Source organism: Entelurus aequoreus, linkage group LG23 (genome assembly GCF_033978785.1).
Source record: "Entelurus aequoreus isolate RoL-2023_Sb linkage group LG23, RoL_Eaeq_v1.1, whole genome shotgun sequence".
NCBI classification, from domain to species: Eukaryota; Metazoa; Chordata; class Actinopteri; order Syngnathiformes; family Syngnathidae; genus Entelurus; species Entelurus aequoreus.
Genome location: NC_084753.1, coordinates 33,700,661 through 33,718,477, shown reverse-complemented (window position 1 = coordinate 33,718,477; position 17,817 = coordinate 33,700,661). Strand labels below are relative to the sequence as shown.

Here is a 17,817-nt window from a genome sequence, read left to right as displayed (position 1 = left end):
CCTACAAGCCTGCTCATCAAGGGATTTTTTATTTCCGCCATGGAGCTCGACTGAGGACCCCCGACCTAAATGGTTGACAAAATAAAACCACACGACACAATCAATAGTTGCAGCTTTTATTATAAAAAATATTTACAAAGACGCTACAATGTTTGTTTTTTTTCCTTAATATAAAAAAATGCATACATTTTACAACGGTAATAAGTCTTTGAAGTTCTAGCTCCCATTCAGACCAGCGTGACATCCTTCAGGAGTGTTGGGTATCAATACTGTATTTGTGTCAATACATCTCCTTTGCCTGAGTTCGTCTCTTCATCGCCGCGAGAACCCATTTGGGATGAAAACATTGCATTTAGCACATCTTCAGGAGAAAAGGCAACTGTTGCATAAAAGGACTTAAAGGACTTAGTTGGAGTCGTATACAATCATTTTGTAACGCGCATGACGGAGCTGCATAGTGACTGGACTTGTGACCTGGTTATTGGGGTGGGAAAGAACAGGTGCTGCGCTCAAACCAAAATGTGGGGCCTAATGGTGGACTGGACATTGTATGTACCTAGGTAGAATAAATACAATAAATAAAAACATAATAAATTAAAGAAATATGGCTTCTTCATGAGCTGCGTAGAAATGTTTGCTTCCCTGGATAAAAGCTTTGGAGAGTGACGGAACAGCGCCTGTAATGCGGGACCGTGCCGGTCTGGCTCCGGTCCACCAAACCTCAGGAAGACACTTGAGTCTCGAATCCAGCTACATTAAAATCTTAAAAACCGCTTGGGGGGGAGGGGACTGGGGGGGGAGGGGGACAGAAAAAATAATAATATATCAAAGGATACTTGCAAAATCCCCCAACTGTATAATGCAAAAAAATATATTTCTATATACACATACGTACATATACATAGACTCCATTCATATTTGCTCAGATCTTTAGGAAAATATGCATCCATTCATAGATTTGGATTGACGTGGTTGTGTTGTAGTGTGACGACTTGCAATAAATAGCCGTGGGAGGAGCTCCGATGGCGGACGTAAACGCGGAGAATGCGCAGAGAGGACCGAGTCAGACCCTCCACAAAGTAAGAAATGGACTGCTTGTGAAATTCTCCAAGTCATGTTTGGAATACACTGGAAGAAGAGTTAAAAAAAAAAAAAAAAAAAGGTCCCAATGTGAGCTGCCAATCCAAAAATCTTTTTTTGGCTCGCAGTTAATCCCCCCCCCCTTTTCCCAAAACCTCCCCACAATCAAAAGCACATTCACAAAGTCCCAGGGAATGCGGCGCCTTTCAGGAGCCCACTATGATCTCCATGATGTGGTCCAGTTCGTTCAGGTCCGACCTGCAGCTGGCGCTGGAGCTGAGGGAGGGCGGCCCGTGGGAGGAGAGGCTCTCCAGGAGGTCGTAAGGTCCCATCTTGGGGGCGCTCTGCATGCCCGTCAGCACCGTGTCCAGTTCGTAGTAGGACGGGTCCACGTCCGAAAACAGTTCTTCCAACGCAGAGTCCGGCGGGGGCGGCGGCGGGTGCTTGATCTCAAAGGTCCCGAAGACCTGCTCCCCCGGCCGAGAGTCCGCCTCAGGTCGCTCCGCCTCCTCCCCCTCCCCCTCCGACACACACTCCTCGACGTCGTCCTCCTCCTCGTCCTCGCACTCCCCGTCGTCCTCCTGGTCCTCCCAGCAGGGCCCCATCCCGAAGGGCCCCACCAGGTAGGACGCCGTCGACAGCTGCGGCGAGACGGGCGACAAAGTGGACATGACCTCCTTGTCCACGTCCCCCTCCATCACCACCTCCTCCGAGTGGTAGCCCTCGTCCAGGCCCACCACCGGGTAGGGCTTGGGGCTCTGGCCCGCCTGGGCCGCCGGGTCCGACTGCCGGCAGAGCACCTCGGTGGCCACCAGGCGGTCGCTGGGGCACTGGGCGGCGGCCAGGGCCTGGGTCATGATCTGCCAGGTGCCGTCCTGCGTCATCTCCTCCTGGATCTGCCGCACCGTGTTGGCTATGAGCACCGAGCGGCAGAGGTTGGGCTCCACCAGCATGTGGCACAGCTGCAGCTTGATCAGCGACATGTCCAGCAGCGACTGGCGCTGGAGGCTGTACGAGGGCGACGGCGTCCGCGTCACGGGGCTCTGGCTGCCGCCGCTGGAGGCCGCTTCCTCTCCGGGGTCGGCGAACTTACGCTTGGTGCCCTTTGGAAACATGGCGTCTGTCTGATGGCGGCCAGAGGACAAAGAAGAAACCATTTAGACACTGACAACAATCCTGCTGTTCACTAAGAGGGGAACTGTTGTATATATGTATGTATATATGTGTGTGTGTGTGTGTGACAGGTATGGAGGCTATGTGCTGCAATATTGGCCTGGATTTACACCGCAGGTCAGCGTGCCGCGTCCAATTCCCATGTTGTGACTAGGGCTGCAACTAACGACTAATTTGATAATCGATTAATCTGTCGATTATTACTTCGATTAATAATCGGACAAAAGAGACAAACTACATTTCTATCCTTTCCAGTATTTTATTGGAAAAAAAACAGCATCCTGTCACCATACTTATTTTGATTATTGTTTCTCAGCTGTTTGTAAATGTTGCAGTTTATAAAAAATTTAAAAAATAAATAAAAATTTAAAAAAAGCCTCTGCGCATAGCAAAGATCCAACGAATCGATGACTAAATTAATCGGCAACTATTTTCATAATCCATTTTAATTGATTTAATAAGAGATGTCCGATAATATATAATAATAATAAATGCTTTAAAATGTAATATCGGAAATTATCGGTATCGTTTATTTTATTTTTTTGTTTTTTTTTAATTAAATCAACATAAAAAACCCAAGATACACTTACAATTAGTGCACCAACCCAAAAAACCTCCCTCCCCCATTCACACTCATTCACACAAAAGGGTTGTTTCTTTCTGTTATTAATATTCTGGTTCCTACATTATATATCAATACAGTCTGCAAGGGATACAGTCCGTAAGCACACATGATTGTGCGTGCTGCTGGTCCACTAATAGTACTAACCTTTAACAGTTAATTTTACTCATTTTCATTAATTACTAGTTTCTAGGTAACTGTTTTTATATTGTTTTTCTTTTTTAATTCAAGAAAATGTTTTTAATTTATTTATCTTATTTTATTAATTTAAAAAAAAAAAAGGACCTTACCTTCACCATACCTGGTTGTCCAAATTAGGCATAATAATGTGTTAATTCCACGACTGTATATATCAGTATCGGTAATTAAAGAGTTGGACAATATCGGCAAAAAGCCATTATCGGACATCCCTAGATTTAATCGATTAGTTGTTGCAGCCCTAGTTGTGACCCTACATCCAACGCTTTTCTGCTGTGCTTTTATGTCAAGTTTACTCCTATTTTCCAGTTTTTTTTTTATAGAACCAGTTTACCAGGAGTGTAACGGCGGATACGGATTCAGTGTTCCCAAATGGTACGCATTAAGTGAGGGACGGGAAGTGTGTCTCGGGCCGAGCAGATAAACCGATATCGCTGTAAATTATGGATAGTAAAAAATGCTGCTACTTTTTTCCCCCTATGGTTCGAACCCTGCGGCTTATAAGATGGTGCAGCTAGTTTATGGATGTTTCTTCGCTGACGGCAATTATTAAAATAATTGTATTAAAAACAAAAAACACAGACATGGTGTTTTATTGTTTGCGCTATGGCGCCATCTTTGGGGGGAATTTGCTTACTGCAGGTGCATTTATCTGTAGTGCTTTTTTTCTTCTTTTTAAACTGGAGCGCTGTTCAGTCTTCTAGCCGTCCATAGCGTTTCTACTCGAATGGATTCGCCATTCACCACTCCAAGCGACGTCTGTAAGTTTTACAATAGGGGTGTAACGGTCTGTGTATTTGTATCGAACCGCTTCGGTTCGGGGGTTCCAGTTCGGTTCAGAGGTGTACCGAAAGAGTTTCCACACGGACATATTAAGTAGCGTAGCGCACGTTGTGTAAACAATGCACACCAAGGCACAACACACGGCATGCTAGCAGCTAACGGGCTACGATAGACTGACCATACGTCCTCTTTTCACCGGACATGTTCTCTTTTGCGTCGCTGTCAGGGCGGAGTTTCTTAAATGCCTCAAATGTCCGGCATTTTGAGTTAGGGTTGCGTGTATTTTCAATGTACGTTCAGGGTTAAGAAGGGGTTAAAAACAAAACAAATTGTGCGCGCAGCAGCATTGGTGAGGGAGGGGCAGAGACAGAGAGAGAGAGAGAGAGAGAGAGAGTTATGATAAACGCGCATGCGTCGCCAGGCTCTGCTTTTTATCCATAGATTTATCAGATTACATTTTTTATTATCTATAGCCGGGGTGTCAAAAGTGTGCCCCGGAGGCCATTTGCGGCCCACAGCTAATGTTTTAAAGGCCCACGGCACATTCTAAAAATACTATTCAAATAAACAAAAATATAACAAAAGTGAAATAAAAAAGCTTAAAGGTTAAATGTAATTTAGAAAAAGTTGCAATGTTGACTAATAAAACAAAGCTGGGTTTTTTTCTTTCAAACTGTCATTGCTCAAAACATAATATTGAATCAAAATCAATGTTATGAATTATTGACCTATCCAAGGTTCCGATTACTTCACATCAAATATTCCACTAAGAAAAATATTTTTGGTGGAAGATTTTGCAAATTTGGTAAATAAATAACCCAAAAATGTATATGTTGTTGTTTTCTTACTGTACCGAAAATGACCCGAACCGTGACCTCTAAACCGAGGTACGTACCGAACCGAAATTTTTGTGTACCGTTACACCCCTATTTTACAATATAACAAACTGTTTATACTTACTAAACCGTCCCATGTGTGATGTCTGTAGGAGTGTTTTCATGCATTTTTGTACCTGCTATCGTAATGTAATGGAGCTAGCGTTGTTAGCATAAGCTAATATGCCAACACGTTTACAAGTCTCTGTGCTCGTATCATTAACTTACAATGGCACTCTTTTTGTATTGTTTCAGTTTTGTAAATTCACCAAAACGTCAACGTGGAGTTATGGAGTCTGTTTAGCCGATTGGAGAGCTATCTTCCACACGATGACTTCTGTTTGGTTTGATCAGCCGTTTTACTGCCGTGTTACAGACTCCGTTTGAAAACGAGGTATGTAAATAAACATTTACAGAATCTTACCAAATAACTCATGTCGCAATCTGCGGCTTATAGTCAGTCCGATGCTGCTAATATATGGAAAAATATTTTTCTTCTTCTAAAAGTTAGTTGGTGAGTTATATCCCGTTTTTTTTTTGTGGTCGGGAGAAACCGTAAAGAATGAAGCATGGTTGGTTGCATGAAGAAAGGCACTCGCGGTCTGGTAACCGAGCAAAACCAGAAGTGAGCAATGGGAGGGACACGCTAAACAGCCAATCGTGAACAGTATCAACTATCAAGTTCGGTTGCGCCATCTTGTTGTCTCGCTGTTGATTCTCTGCATGGAGTGAGACCAAAAAGTACAATGAGTGCTGCAGAGAGCGAATAAATTGTCAGCTTGACATTATGGCAGATTTATGGAATTTTTGGAAAAGTGTTTCGTCGCGCTCATCTTCTCCTTTTAACCCTCGTCCGTTCCCTATTCGGATGTACGGAAACAACAGGTAAGAACTAAAGTGCAGGACTGTATGAATAGAATAAATAACAAATGTGCTACTTTAGAATAATTTGGTCCAATAATATTGTGAGACAGGCCCCTTCTTTGGCTACTTTTAAGACCCTTCTTAAAACCCATTTTTATTCACTGGCTTTTAATCCAGCATGAGACTTTTAACTGTTTTTAACTTTTTAACTGCTTTTTATGTAAAAAATTGTTCTTAGGGTAATTTGTACCGTATTTTTTGGAGTATAAGTCGCACTGGAGTATAAGTCGCATTTTTTGGGGAAATTTATTTGATAAAAGCCAACACCAAGAATAGACATTTGAAAGGTAATTTAAAATAAATAAAGAATAGTAAAAACAGGCTGAATAAGTGTACGTTATATGAGGCATAAATAACCAACTGAGAACGTGCCTGGTATGTTAACGTAACATATTATGGTAAGAGTCATTCAAATAACTATAACATATAGAACATGCTATACGTTTACCAAACAATCTGTCACTCCTAATCGCTAAATCCCATGAAATCTTATACGTCTAGTCTCTTACGTGAATGAGCTAAATAATATTTGATATTTTACGGTAATGTGTTAATAATTTCACACATAAGTCGCTCCGGAGTATAAGTCGCAACCCCGGCCAAACTATGAAAAAAACTGCGACTTATAAAATACGGTATTTGCTTTTTCAATGTGTATTTTACTTCTGTTTTAAATGTTATTTTTTAGTCTGTCCTTTGCCTCTATTTCTTTGTGGTGTACAGCCCTTTGTTCTTCAAACTGTGGTTGTTTTTAAAGGGCTTTATAAATAAAGTTGGTACGATTGTAGCTGAGATAGGCTCCAGCGCCCCCCGCGACCCCGAAGGGAATAAGCGGTAGAAAATGGATGGATGGATGGTATGGTCTATTTAAATATTAATTAATGCGCAACATAAATTCATGTCCATACTTAAATAAGTATAACAGATCAAATTAAATGTTACACAGCTGTAACTTCCTAGTAGTAAACCTGCAAAAAATAGTTCTTGTCAGGTTTCTCTGTTTACATTTTCACACCTAATGCACTATTACACCGTATTAAGCATTTATTACACATTCCTTATTTTTCATCTTCATTTAAAGAGGTTATTGTTCAGTTTTTGTGATTTTTGAATTGTGTTGACGTTTCCTTTATGCTTTGATAGATAAGTGGATGATTATAACTCAGAGGAAGTTACATTTGAAATAAAAATGTTTAACATTTAGTAACGTTTTTTAATATCGGAAAACTTATATCGTGATACAGTTTTCAGCCATGTCGCCCAACCCACTAGTGACACATCTAGTCTGTAAGCTGGTCCGGTGCAGCCCCAGACTTTGGCCAAGGAAAAGCCAGAGCTTCTGTTCGTCTCCTGTGTGGGGTCTTTCCTGTGGAATACGGACTAAGACGAGTGGATTAGAGGAAAGAAGTGTTCCACCATTGTTTAGACAAGACGGGGAACGGACCTACAAGCTGAACTATTAATGCTGCACTTCAACCAATAATACATGGTACTAAAATAATAGTTGTCTGCATTGCTCAAGAAGAAACCTTGTAAATGTTTTTGTATTGCGGACCCCATTAATTAGTAGGACTTAGTTTGATGTTATATTTTAAAAATCAAACCACAATCACTAGACTCCTAATATCTACGCCAGTAATTCTCAAACTGTGGTACGCAGGCTGTAAAACGTACACAAGATGCGTTTGCTAAATATAAAAATGAGCTGAAATTTTGGAATGAAAGAAACTACTGTTCCAAATGTGTCCACTGGATGTCGCAATTCTTAAGAGCGCACATTGCTTTAAGGGGGCGGAGCTATGTCAGAGTCAAGATAAAGGCAACACTTCCTGTTTGGACACTAGTAATTACTAGGGCTGTAACGGTACACAAAAATTTCGGTTCGGTACACACCTCGGTTTGGTTCATTTTCGGTACAGTAAGAAAACAACAAAATATAAATTTTTTGGTTATTTATTTACCAAATTTGCAAAATCTTCCACCAAAAATATTTTTCTTAGTGGAATATTTGACGTGAAGTAATCGGAACCTTGGGTAGGTCAATAATTCATAATAACATTGATTTTGATTCAATATTATGTTTTGAGCAATGACAGTTTGAAAGAAAAAAAACAGCTTTGTTTTATTAGTCAACATTGCAACTTTTTCTAAATTACATTTAGCCTTAAAGCTTTTTTATTTCACTTTTGTTATGTTTTCATTTATTTTAATAGTATTTTTAGAATGTGCCGTGGGCCTTTAAAACATTAGCTGTGGGCCGCAAATGGCATCCGGGGCACACTTTTGACACCCCTGCTGTAGATAATAAAAAATTAAATCTGATAAATCTATGGATAAAAAGCAGAGCCTGGCAATGCACGCGCGTTCATCATAACTCTCTCGCTCTCTCTGTCCCTCCATCACCAATGCTGCTGCACGCACAATTTGTTTTGTTTTCAACCCCTTCTTAACCCTGGACGTACATTGAAAATACCCGCAACCCTAACTCAAAATGCCGGACATTTGAGGCATTTAAGAAACTCCGCCCAGACAGCGACGCAAAAGAGGACATGTCCGGTGAAAAGAGGACGTATGGTCAGTCTATCGTAGCCCAATTAGCTGCTAGCATGCCGTGTGTTGTGCCTCGGTGTGCATTGTTTACACAACGTGCGCTACGCTACTTAATATGTCTGTGTGGAAACTTGTTCGGTACACCTCCGAATGGAGGTGTACCGAACGATTATCCATAAGATTTATCAGATTTAATTTTTTAGTATCTATAGCAGGGGTGTCAAAAGTGTGCCCCGGAGGCCATTTGCGGCCCGCAGCTAATGTTTTAAAGGCCCACGGCACATTCTAAAAATACTATTCAAATAAACAAAAACATAACAAAAGTGAAATAAAAAAGCTTAAAGGATAAATGTAATGTAGAAAAAGTTGCAATGTTGACTAATAAAACAAAGTTGTTGTTTTTTTCTTTCAAACTGTCATTGCTCAAAACATAATATTGAATCAAAATCAATGTTATTATGAATTATTGACCTATCCAAGGTTCCCATTACTTCACATCAAATATTCCACTAAGAAAAATATTTTTGGTGGAAGATTTTGCAAATTTGGTAAATAAATAACCCAAAAATGTATATTTTGTTGTTTTCTTACTGTACCGAAAATGAACCGATCCGTGACCTCTAAACCGAGGTACGCACCGAACCCTACTATTAACCGCAAAAAGCAAGTGTAAAAAAACATTATGATTTTTTTCTCTTTTCAAACAAAGACAATCTGAAGTTGTCTTTATTTTCAAGTTATCATGCCATGATTTTACCAAGTGGTCCGTGAGCTCAAATGAGCTTGACACCCCTGGTCTATTGGTACGCCAAAGAATGACTTGATTAAAGTGCAGTGTTTTTTTTCCTATATTCAAACAAACAGTGTTACTGTTCAAACTGTCCGACCAAAAGTATTGGTAAATAAAACCTCTGCTTTGTTTTGAATGAATACTTAGGCCTACTACGCCACTGTATCTTAATGTGGGCCGTTTTAGTGTTTTCTGGAGGTGGTACTTGGTGGAAAAAAACACTGATCTACGCCATAGCTCATTGCTAATGTATCATTTTCAATGTCTTTAGCGGCTTATTTACGTCGGATGTCAAACCACGCAGTGTAAATCCAGCCGGTGTGTAAGAAGCAGCTGTGACTTTGTGAATGAACTCTACAGGACGCTACACTAAACAAAGTGTCTGTTTGTGGGAGTTTGGGTTTTTGTCGTCTGTAAAAAGTTTGCTATACCTTTCCTGTTGAGAGGCACAGGCAATAGCATAGCAGCGTGGTCCCGGCTGCAACGCTTCTAGTACGTTTGTATGAGCGACAAGCAGCTTTTGTTCTGCGCCATTTCTGCCCATTTTAGGCCAGTCTGAGGCAAGACTCCTGCTGGGCGGAACAACCACACTTTTAACAGACCACGGAGCCACCAAAAATAGCACGCTTTGCCAACTAAATGCGGGCGCTGCATCAAAGTAAGCACACGCTAGCAGGAGAACAAGAACACAAAGAAAAGAAAAAACAAAAAAGTTACGTGCTCCCACTGCCACCTGTGAGCAAGAAAATAGCCCATCAATAGGAAGTTGATTGACAGGTCAGAGCATTGACATGATTGACAGTACAGCGGCCACTAATGTTTGCAGGACAGATCAGGTTACACGCGTCCAAACCGGTAGAACGAGATTTGGACTCGTCACTGGGAGGGGAGGAAAAGCGGAGTTGACTTCCTGATTTCTAGTCCACGAATTAAAACAAGACTCCTGCCAACGTTTTAAGGTCCCGAAAAAAAAAAAAGAGCGTGGATCTCAGTGAAGCCACTCGGAACCGCAGCCTGACGCTTATTTCTTTCTTTTTTTTAAAACTTTCCGTCATCAGGCACAATCCAGCACTGCTGCGCTCTATTCACATTCCTCTGTGGGATCTTTTCAAACACCCTCCACAGACACAAAGTAGTATTAGCAGACATTTTTGACACATTAGTGTTGTTGGGGGAAAAAATACACAATTACAAAACAGTCACTGTATTGCAGCCATAAAGTACATTTGTCATTTTTCAAGGCCGGTTAAATGCTCCAAACGACAATACAATTAGAACATGGCGATGTCCCACTCTGTGCATAAAGGATAAAAAAAACAACCACATATTGACATTTTAAATCAATACAAAAATAGACAAGTCCACATGAAAAGCAACAATGAAAGATAAATAACAGCAACTGTCCTCTTTAGGTTCGAAGTCACCATATTTTGAGCAAATGTAAGCCCGCGGAAAAAGTTAAAAGTGGATTTAGTGTTCAAAGACGGTGCCTGCAAATCTAAAAAAAAAAATGTAATTAAAGAAAGGGTAAGAAGGCAATGGTGATGATGTGATGTCTTCTTGTTTGTTAGCCTGTTAAACAAGACAAGCTACACAGAGCACTAACTCGCTAATCAAAAGGCATTAAAACTAGTCATAGAAACTGGGGGGGAAAAAAGGGAATAAATCCAGCCAAAATGGTTAAAAAGTGGTTATAGTGTAGAATGTCATCAACACATCAAGCACACATTGAACACAAAAGTCACGTTGGCTTCCTGGATGTCATTTTGAACATCTTTATTTACTGCTGTTTACCAGGCTGAGGTTGTGAAATCACTGCGTTATGGAAGTATATGTAAGAATACAAAAGTACAAATGCGGTGGATAATAAGAGTTTCGCGTGCGAGGAAATAACTAAATCTGACTGTAATAGATAGATTTTTGCAAACTAAAATTTGCCTGGTTTGAGTTATACAAAATGTTTGTGGTGCAACACAAATCATACAACTGTAGTCTCTTATCGAATGATAATTTCTTGATGTTATACTAATACATCCAACAAAGAAAAATGCCTAAAACTTTGTCCTACCAGTACTTGCAAAATAAAAGGCCACTGGGTCTCAATGTGTGTATGGGAGGCTGCAGCCACCTCAACATTTTGTACATAATGTAGGAGTTTGTTTCAAGTAGCACTAAAATGCATAATTGTGTACATTTAGCTAAAAAGGATACTAAATATACCCAAAATGTCTTCTCTGCATTGCGTTTTTCAATAAAGTTTGTAGTTTCAGTTAAAATGAGATAAACGTGGTATTTTGCTTTTGTTGTACCAAATAAGATTTTCGTTGAAGGTGTACCACAGTGTTTTGACACCGACTAAGCCAGTGTTTTTCAACCTTTTTTTAACCAAAGCGCATTTTTTTCAATGAAAGAATGCGAAGACAGAAATCATTAAAAAACGAAACTCGGTTGACAGTAAAAAATCGTAGTCGCAATTGTTGGATATGACTTTAAACAGTAACCAAGCATGCGTCAATATAGCTCTTGTCTCAAAGTAGGTGTACTGTCATGACCTGACACATCACGCCGTGACTTATTTTGAGATTTTTGCTGTTTTCCTGTGTGTAGTGTTTTAGCTCTTGTCTTGCGCTCCTGTTTTGGTGGCTTTTCCTGTTTTGTTGGTATTCTCCTGTAGCAGTTTCAGGTCTTCCTTTGAGCGCTATTTCCCCGCATCTACTTTGTTTTAGCAATCAAGAATATTTCAGTTGTTTTTATCCTCCTTTGTGGGGACATTGTTGATTGTCATGTCATGTTCGGATTTACTTTGTGGACGCCGTCTTTGCTCCGCAGTAAGTCTTTGCTGTCGTCCAGCATTCTGTTTTTGTTTACTTTGTAGCCAGTTCAGCTTTAGTTTCGTTCTGTATAGCCTTCCCTAAGCTTCGATGCCTTTTCTTAGGGGCACTCATCTTTTGTTTATTTCTGGTTTAAGCATTAGACACCTTTTTACCTGCACGCTGCCTCCCGCTGTTTCTGACATCTACAAAGCAATTAGCTACCGGCTGCCACCTACTAATATGGAAGAGTATTACACGGTTACTCTGCACCGACACTCAACAACAACACATGATTCGCAGACTATAATTACTGGTTTGCCAAAAATATTTTTAACCCAAATAGGTGAAATTAGATCATCTCCCATGGCACACCAGACTGTATTGCCGTGGCACAGTGGTTAAAAAACACTGGACTAAGCTATGTACCGTATTTTTCGGACTATAAGTCGCAGTTTTATTTTTCATAGTTTGGCCGGGGGTGCGACTTATACTCAGGAGCGACATATGTGTGAAATTATTAACACATTACCGTAAAATATCAAATAATGTTATTTAGCTCATTCACGTAAGAGACTACACGTATAAAAATTCATGGGATTTAGCGATTAGGAGTGACAGATTGTTTGGTACACGTGAGAGATAAATGCTTTAAAATGTAATATCGGAAATTATCGGTATCATTTTTTTTTATATCAGTATCGTTTTTATTTTATAATATTAAATCAACATAAAAAAACACAAGATACACTTACCGACCCACAAAACCTCCCTCCCCCATTTACACTCATTCACACAAAAGGGTTGTTTCTTTCTGTTATTAATATTCTGGTTCCTACATTATATATCAATATATATCAATACAGTCTGCAAGGGATACAGTCCGTAAGCACACATGATTGTGCGTGCTGCTGGTCCACTAATAGTTCTAACCTTTAACAGTTAATTTTACTCATTTTCATTAATTATTAGTTTCTATGTAACTGTTTTTTATATTGTTTTACTTTCTTTTTTTATTCAAGAAAATGTTTTTAATTTATTTATCTTGTAATTTTTTTTAAAAAGGACCTTATCTTCACCATACGTGGTTGTCCAAATTAGGCATAATAATGTGTTAATTCCACGACTGTATATATCGGTATCGGTTGATATCGGTAATTAAGAGTTGGACAATATCGGAATATCAGTAAAAAAGCCATTATCGGACATCCCTAGTAAACGTATAGCATGTTCTATATGTTATAGTTATTTGAATGACTCTTACCATAATATGTTACGTTAACATACCAGGCACGTTCTCAGTTGGTTATTTATGCCTCATATAACGTACACTTATTCAGCCTGTTGTTCACTATTCTTTATTTATTTTAAATTGCCTTTCAAATGTCTATTCTTGGTGTTGGCTTTTATCAAATACATTTCCCCAAAAAATGCGACTTATATAGGTTTTTTCCCTTCTTTATTATGCATTTTCGGCCCGTGCGACTTATACTCCGAAAAATACGGTATACTGTGTACTTTTTTGTCTCTCCTTTAAAACCAAAACAATAAATTCTGACATTGATCTTAGTTTGTTCTTTTAACATTTTCTAAACTACACTTGTAATGTCACCCACAAAAATAAGCTCATTATTCCACTAAAAATGTATATATATATTATATGAGTTTCGCGTCTTTAGGTATACTCGTGTTAAGAAAAAAACACTTTGTAGTCACTTTCTCGCGCCTAAAAGAGCGTGTGAGATTAAAGCAATAAAAAAATCAATAAATACATAATTGTGTTTTAATGTAATAAGTGAGTAATAGAAGACGTAAACAAAGTGTGTTTGGTGTTGACGGACACAAGACGCAGTGTCGCTGTACGTCAATGGCTGCTAGCTTGGCCCATCCCCCACCGCGCGGCCCTGCTCGCCGTCATTAATCAATAACACTCACCCTTATCGTTTCTTTCTCTATCGCCCGGCACCACGACGACGCTATTCGCCGCGGAAAGGCGGACGTCGCGCGGGTACATTGACGCGAGCCGCTCGGCGCTGAGAGCGACGAGCGGGCGTCTTAGCCGCGGTGTGCTTTTGTCTTTCCGGCGCGACAATGAGGCCATTTTGCGCTGCTAAGCTAGCCGCTAGCCTGGGGGCTAGCTTAGCTCGCTGGGAGGGGGGAAGCGGAGCGGGCTACAATGTTGCGAGAACCCGGCAAAAAGGCGCCTTAATCGGGGTTAAAAGTGACCAAGCGCCGGTGCGTGTCGCCGGTTTCATCTTTCCCGTGTTAAAGGCGAAAACGGCAAGCTAATTAGCCGCGCCGAGCGCCCACCCATTCCTCCGCGGTGCCTCTTCCTCCTTCTGCCGCCGTCACCGAAAGCACTTTTTTAAACTTGCTAAAAAGCAAGAAAGACATGAGCGTCCCGGGGACATATTGACACTCACCTGCTCGAAGTCTTATTGGATTCCGGCCTCGCTCATAGGATCGACGGCAGGGGAAAGCGGAGATGAGGTTCCGATGAGATCATTCATGCCACGGCTTCAAAAAGTGAAGTCTCCGCTGCTGCTGTTGGAGCCGCCAGCCAGCCAGCCAGCCAGGGAGGGAGGGGGAGGGGAGCCGACACACACGGCCGCCATATGCCTTCCATTCCTCGCTAATCATCTTCATCATTGCTCTTCCTCGCGGTGCTTCCAACGCAACTCCTTGACAAGTCTCGCAGCGTCTCCCGGTTTTCCTATTAAATTGTCATTCTCTCATCTTAACAACCGCTGGATACAATGACAACTTTGTTTTGTATTCCATTCACACATTTAAAAAAAACTTTAAGACCAATGTCTTGGAAAAATATACCACTCTTGAATCAACACAGTAGTTAATACTATGATCTATGCTAATTAAAAACTAAATGTGGGATATAAATATAATGGAAGTATAATTGTTTGTATATAGCAGTGGTTCTTAACCTGGGTTCGATTGATTGATTGATTGAGACTTTTATTAGTAGGTTGCACAGTGAAGTACATATTCCGTACAATTGACCACTAAATGGTAACACCCGAATAAGTATTTCAAATTGTTTAAGTCGGGGTCCACTTAAATTGATTCATGATACAGATATATACTATCATATATACTATCATCATAATACAGTCATCACACAAGATAATCACATTTAATTATTTACATTATTTACAATCAGGGGTGTGGGGGGGGGGGGGGTAGGATATGGACATCAAGTAGTGGACATAGAGAGAGAGAGAGAGAGAGAGATCAGAAGGCATAAGAAAAAGTATCTGCATTTGATTGTTTACATTTGATTATTAGCAATCCGGGGAGGGTGTTAGTTTAGGGTTGTAGCTGCCTGGAGGTGAACTTTTATTGCGGTTTTGAAGGAGGATAGAGATGCCCTTTCTTTTATACCTGTTGGGAGCGCATTCCACATTGATGTGGCATAGAAAGAGAATGAGTTAAGACCTTTGTTAGTTCGGAATCTGGGTTTAACGTGGTTAGTGGAGCTCCCCCTGGTGTTGTGGTTATGGCGGTCATTTACGTTAAGGAAGTAGTTTGACATGTACTTCGGTATCAGGGAGGTGTAGCGGATTTTATAGACTAGGCTCAGTGCAAGTTGTTTAACTCTGTCCTCCACCTTGAGCCAGCCCACTTTAGAGAAGTGGGTAGGAGTGACCCTAGGGGTTCGGTGAGTCGGCCTCAGGTGTTCGGCGGAGGTCAAGACACACCCGACTCATCATGTAAATAAAAACTTCTCCCTATCGGCGTATTACGGATACGGCAACAGCTGACTGATTTGCAAGTGTGTAATTTGTTGTGAGTTTATGCACTGTGTTGGTTTTGTTGTTTGAACAAGGTGATGTTCATGCACGGTTCATTTTATGCACCAGTAAAAAAACATAGTAACACTTTAGTATGGGGAACATATTCACCATATTAGTTGATTATTAACATGCAAATTAGTAACATATTGGCTCTTAACTAGTCACTATTAAGTACTTATTAATGCCTTATTCGGCATGGCCTTATTATAACCCTAACCCTGACCCTAACCCTCTAACCCTGGCCCTAACCCTCTAACCATGACCCTAACCAAATAACTCTAAATTAAGTCTTTATTACTTAGAATATGTTCCCCTAGTGTCCAAAAAACTCTAAATTAAGTCTTTGTTACTTGAAATGTGTTCCCCATACTAAAGTGTTACCAAGAACATATAACTTTGTCTTGAATTTAAAAAAAAAAAACATTTTATTTTTCACTAAAGAAGGGTTCGGTAAATGCGCATATAAAACTGGTGGGGTTCGGTACCTCCAACAAGGTTAAGAACCACTGCTCTAACCCTAACCAAATAACTCTAAATTAAGTCTTTGTTACTTAGAAAATGTTCCCCCAGTGTCCAAAAAACTCTAAATTAAGTCTTTGTTACTTAGAATATTTTCCCCATACTAAAGTGTTACCAAAAACATATAACTTTGTCTTGAATTTGAAAAAAACAAACATTTTATTTTTCACTAAAGAAGGGTTCGGTGAATGCGCATATGAAACTGGTGGGGTTCGGTACCTCCAACAAGGTTAAGAACCACTGGTATATAGTATATAATTGGTGCAAAGGTTTAACATGTGTACAAGGATATTTCACATGCCTTTACTGGGTATATAATTGAACAGTATTTATGTTGTGTACAATGTGTATTTATAATATGTTGTGAAAAGGAAATTTGTTTATAGGGTTAGGCGCAATAAGTGTTCAACTTCAGCCTAAACTAGGGATGGGCGATACCACACTTTTAGGATTCGATACGATACCGATACTTTTTCTTGCATTTTCATCGATACCGATACCGATACCAATAATTTCTTATTGGCAATTTTTTGTCAGTCAAAAATATTATTACTATTGTTATTATTTAAGACAAATCACAAGACAAATACAGACCATTTATACCACATTTATTATGGTCAATATCTAATCAAAGTAAAATTAAAATAAATAACATAAATATGAAAAATAAATTAAATATTATATATAATAATAACTATATATTATATATAATAAAAATTAAATATTAGGGCTTTCCAATTAACAGTCAAATCCGAATTGCAAGAAGCTGCAGTTATTTTTTAAAGTTTGTGATATAATTAGCAATTAATGAAATATGAAATAGGCTAATGTTTTCGAAATGTAAGAAATCATGTTACAGATTAAAACCAAAATCACATTCAATCATATATTCAAGATTTTCTTGGAAAAAAATAAAACTGTAATGCAAAGATGAAGAATCTCCAAATTCTATCTCTGTCTTATCTTGTTTTAAATACTCAAGCAATTTTCAACTAACAGTAAATTCCCCTGTGTGGAAATTATTTGAATTTAGGATAATAATTTAAACAAAAATATTCAGTAAACATTACTAAAAAACAATGCCTGTTTTAAGTCAACAATTGGACAACACTGGATATGCCTGGCTGCATCGCTACAATCGGCTGGCTGTGTGTGTGTTGCACGTTGACGACGCTCATTCGCTGTCTCCTGTCACGTGACTGGGCCAGCTCTATACTCTGCCAGGTACAGGGGTGTCCCAGCACATAGTAAGTTAAGTAAGTCATCAAAAACATCTGAAAGTGATGCTTGCACCCCCCACACGCCGTTTTTTGGTTTATATCGATACTTTTTTCAGAAAAGTGATGCCAAATGAGTAGCGTGTGAGTATCGATATATCGATACCACAGGATCGATACGCACATCCCTAGCCTAAACCAGTGGTTCTTAACCTTGTTGGAGGTACCGAACCCCACCAGTTTCATATGCGCATTCACCGAACCCTTCTTTAGTGAAAAATAAAATGTTGTTTTTTTCAAATTCAAGACAAAGTTATATGTTTTTGGTAACACTTTAGTATGGGGAACATATTCTAAGTAACAAAGACTTAATTTAGAGTTTTTTGGACACTAGGGGAACATATTCTAAGTAATAAAGACTTAATTTAGAGTTATTTGGTTAGGGTTAGAGGGTTATGGCCAGG

General features: G+C 39.7%; 1 protein-coding gene across 3 annotated transcripts; it reads right to left on the bottom strand.

The window, feature by feature from the left end:
* Positions 1-102: 102 nt before the first annotated feature.
* On the bottom strand, positions 103-14,504 carry LOC133641096 (cell division cycle-associated protein 4-like). 3 transcript variants are annotated; one of them, XM_062034959.1, is made up of 3 exons: positions 14,229-14,504; positions 9,427-9,567; positions 103-2,204 (listed from the first exon to the last, which is right to left on the bottom strand). In XM_062034959.1, exon 3 carries the CDS (start codon positions 2,193-2,195, stop codon positions 1,287-1,289), a length of 909 nt encoding a protein of 302 aa, XP_061890943.1. In that variant the 5' UTR covers positions 2,196-2,204; positions 9,427-9,567; positions 14,229-14,504; the 3' UTR covers positions 103-1,286. The 3 variants fall into 3 exon arrangements, with proteins under 3 accessions (XP_061890943.1, XP_061890942.1, XP_061890941.1); XM_062034958.1 differs by having other exon boundaries at positions 9,427-9,564; XM_062034957.1 differs by lacking the exon at positions 9,427-9,567 and having other exon boundaries at positions 14,229-14,502.
* Positions 14,505-17,817: the final 3,313 nt, after the last annotated feature.

What these genes read in the sequence shown, in the direction of transcription:
- LOC133641096 (XM_062034959.1), bottom strand. Translation starts at nt 2,195, where the DNA reads ATGTTTCCAAAGGGCACCAAGCGTAAGTTCGCCGACCCCGGAGAGGAA.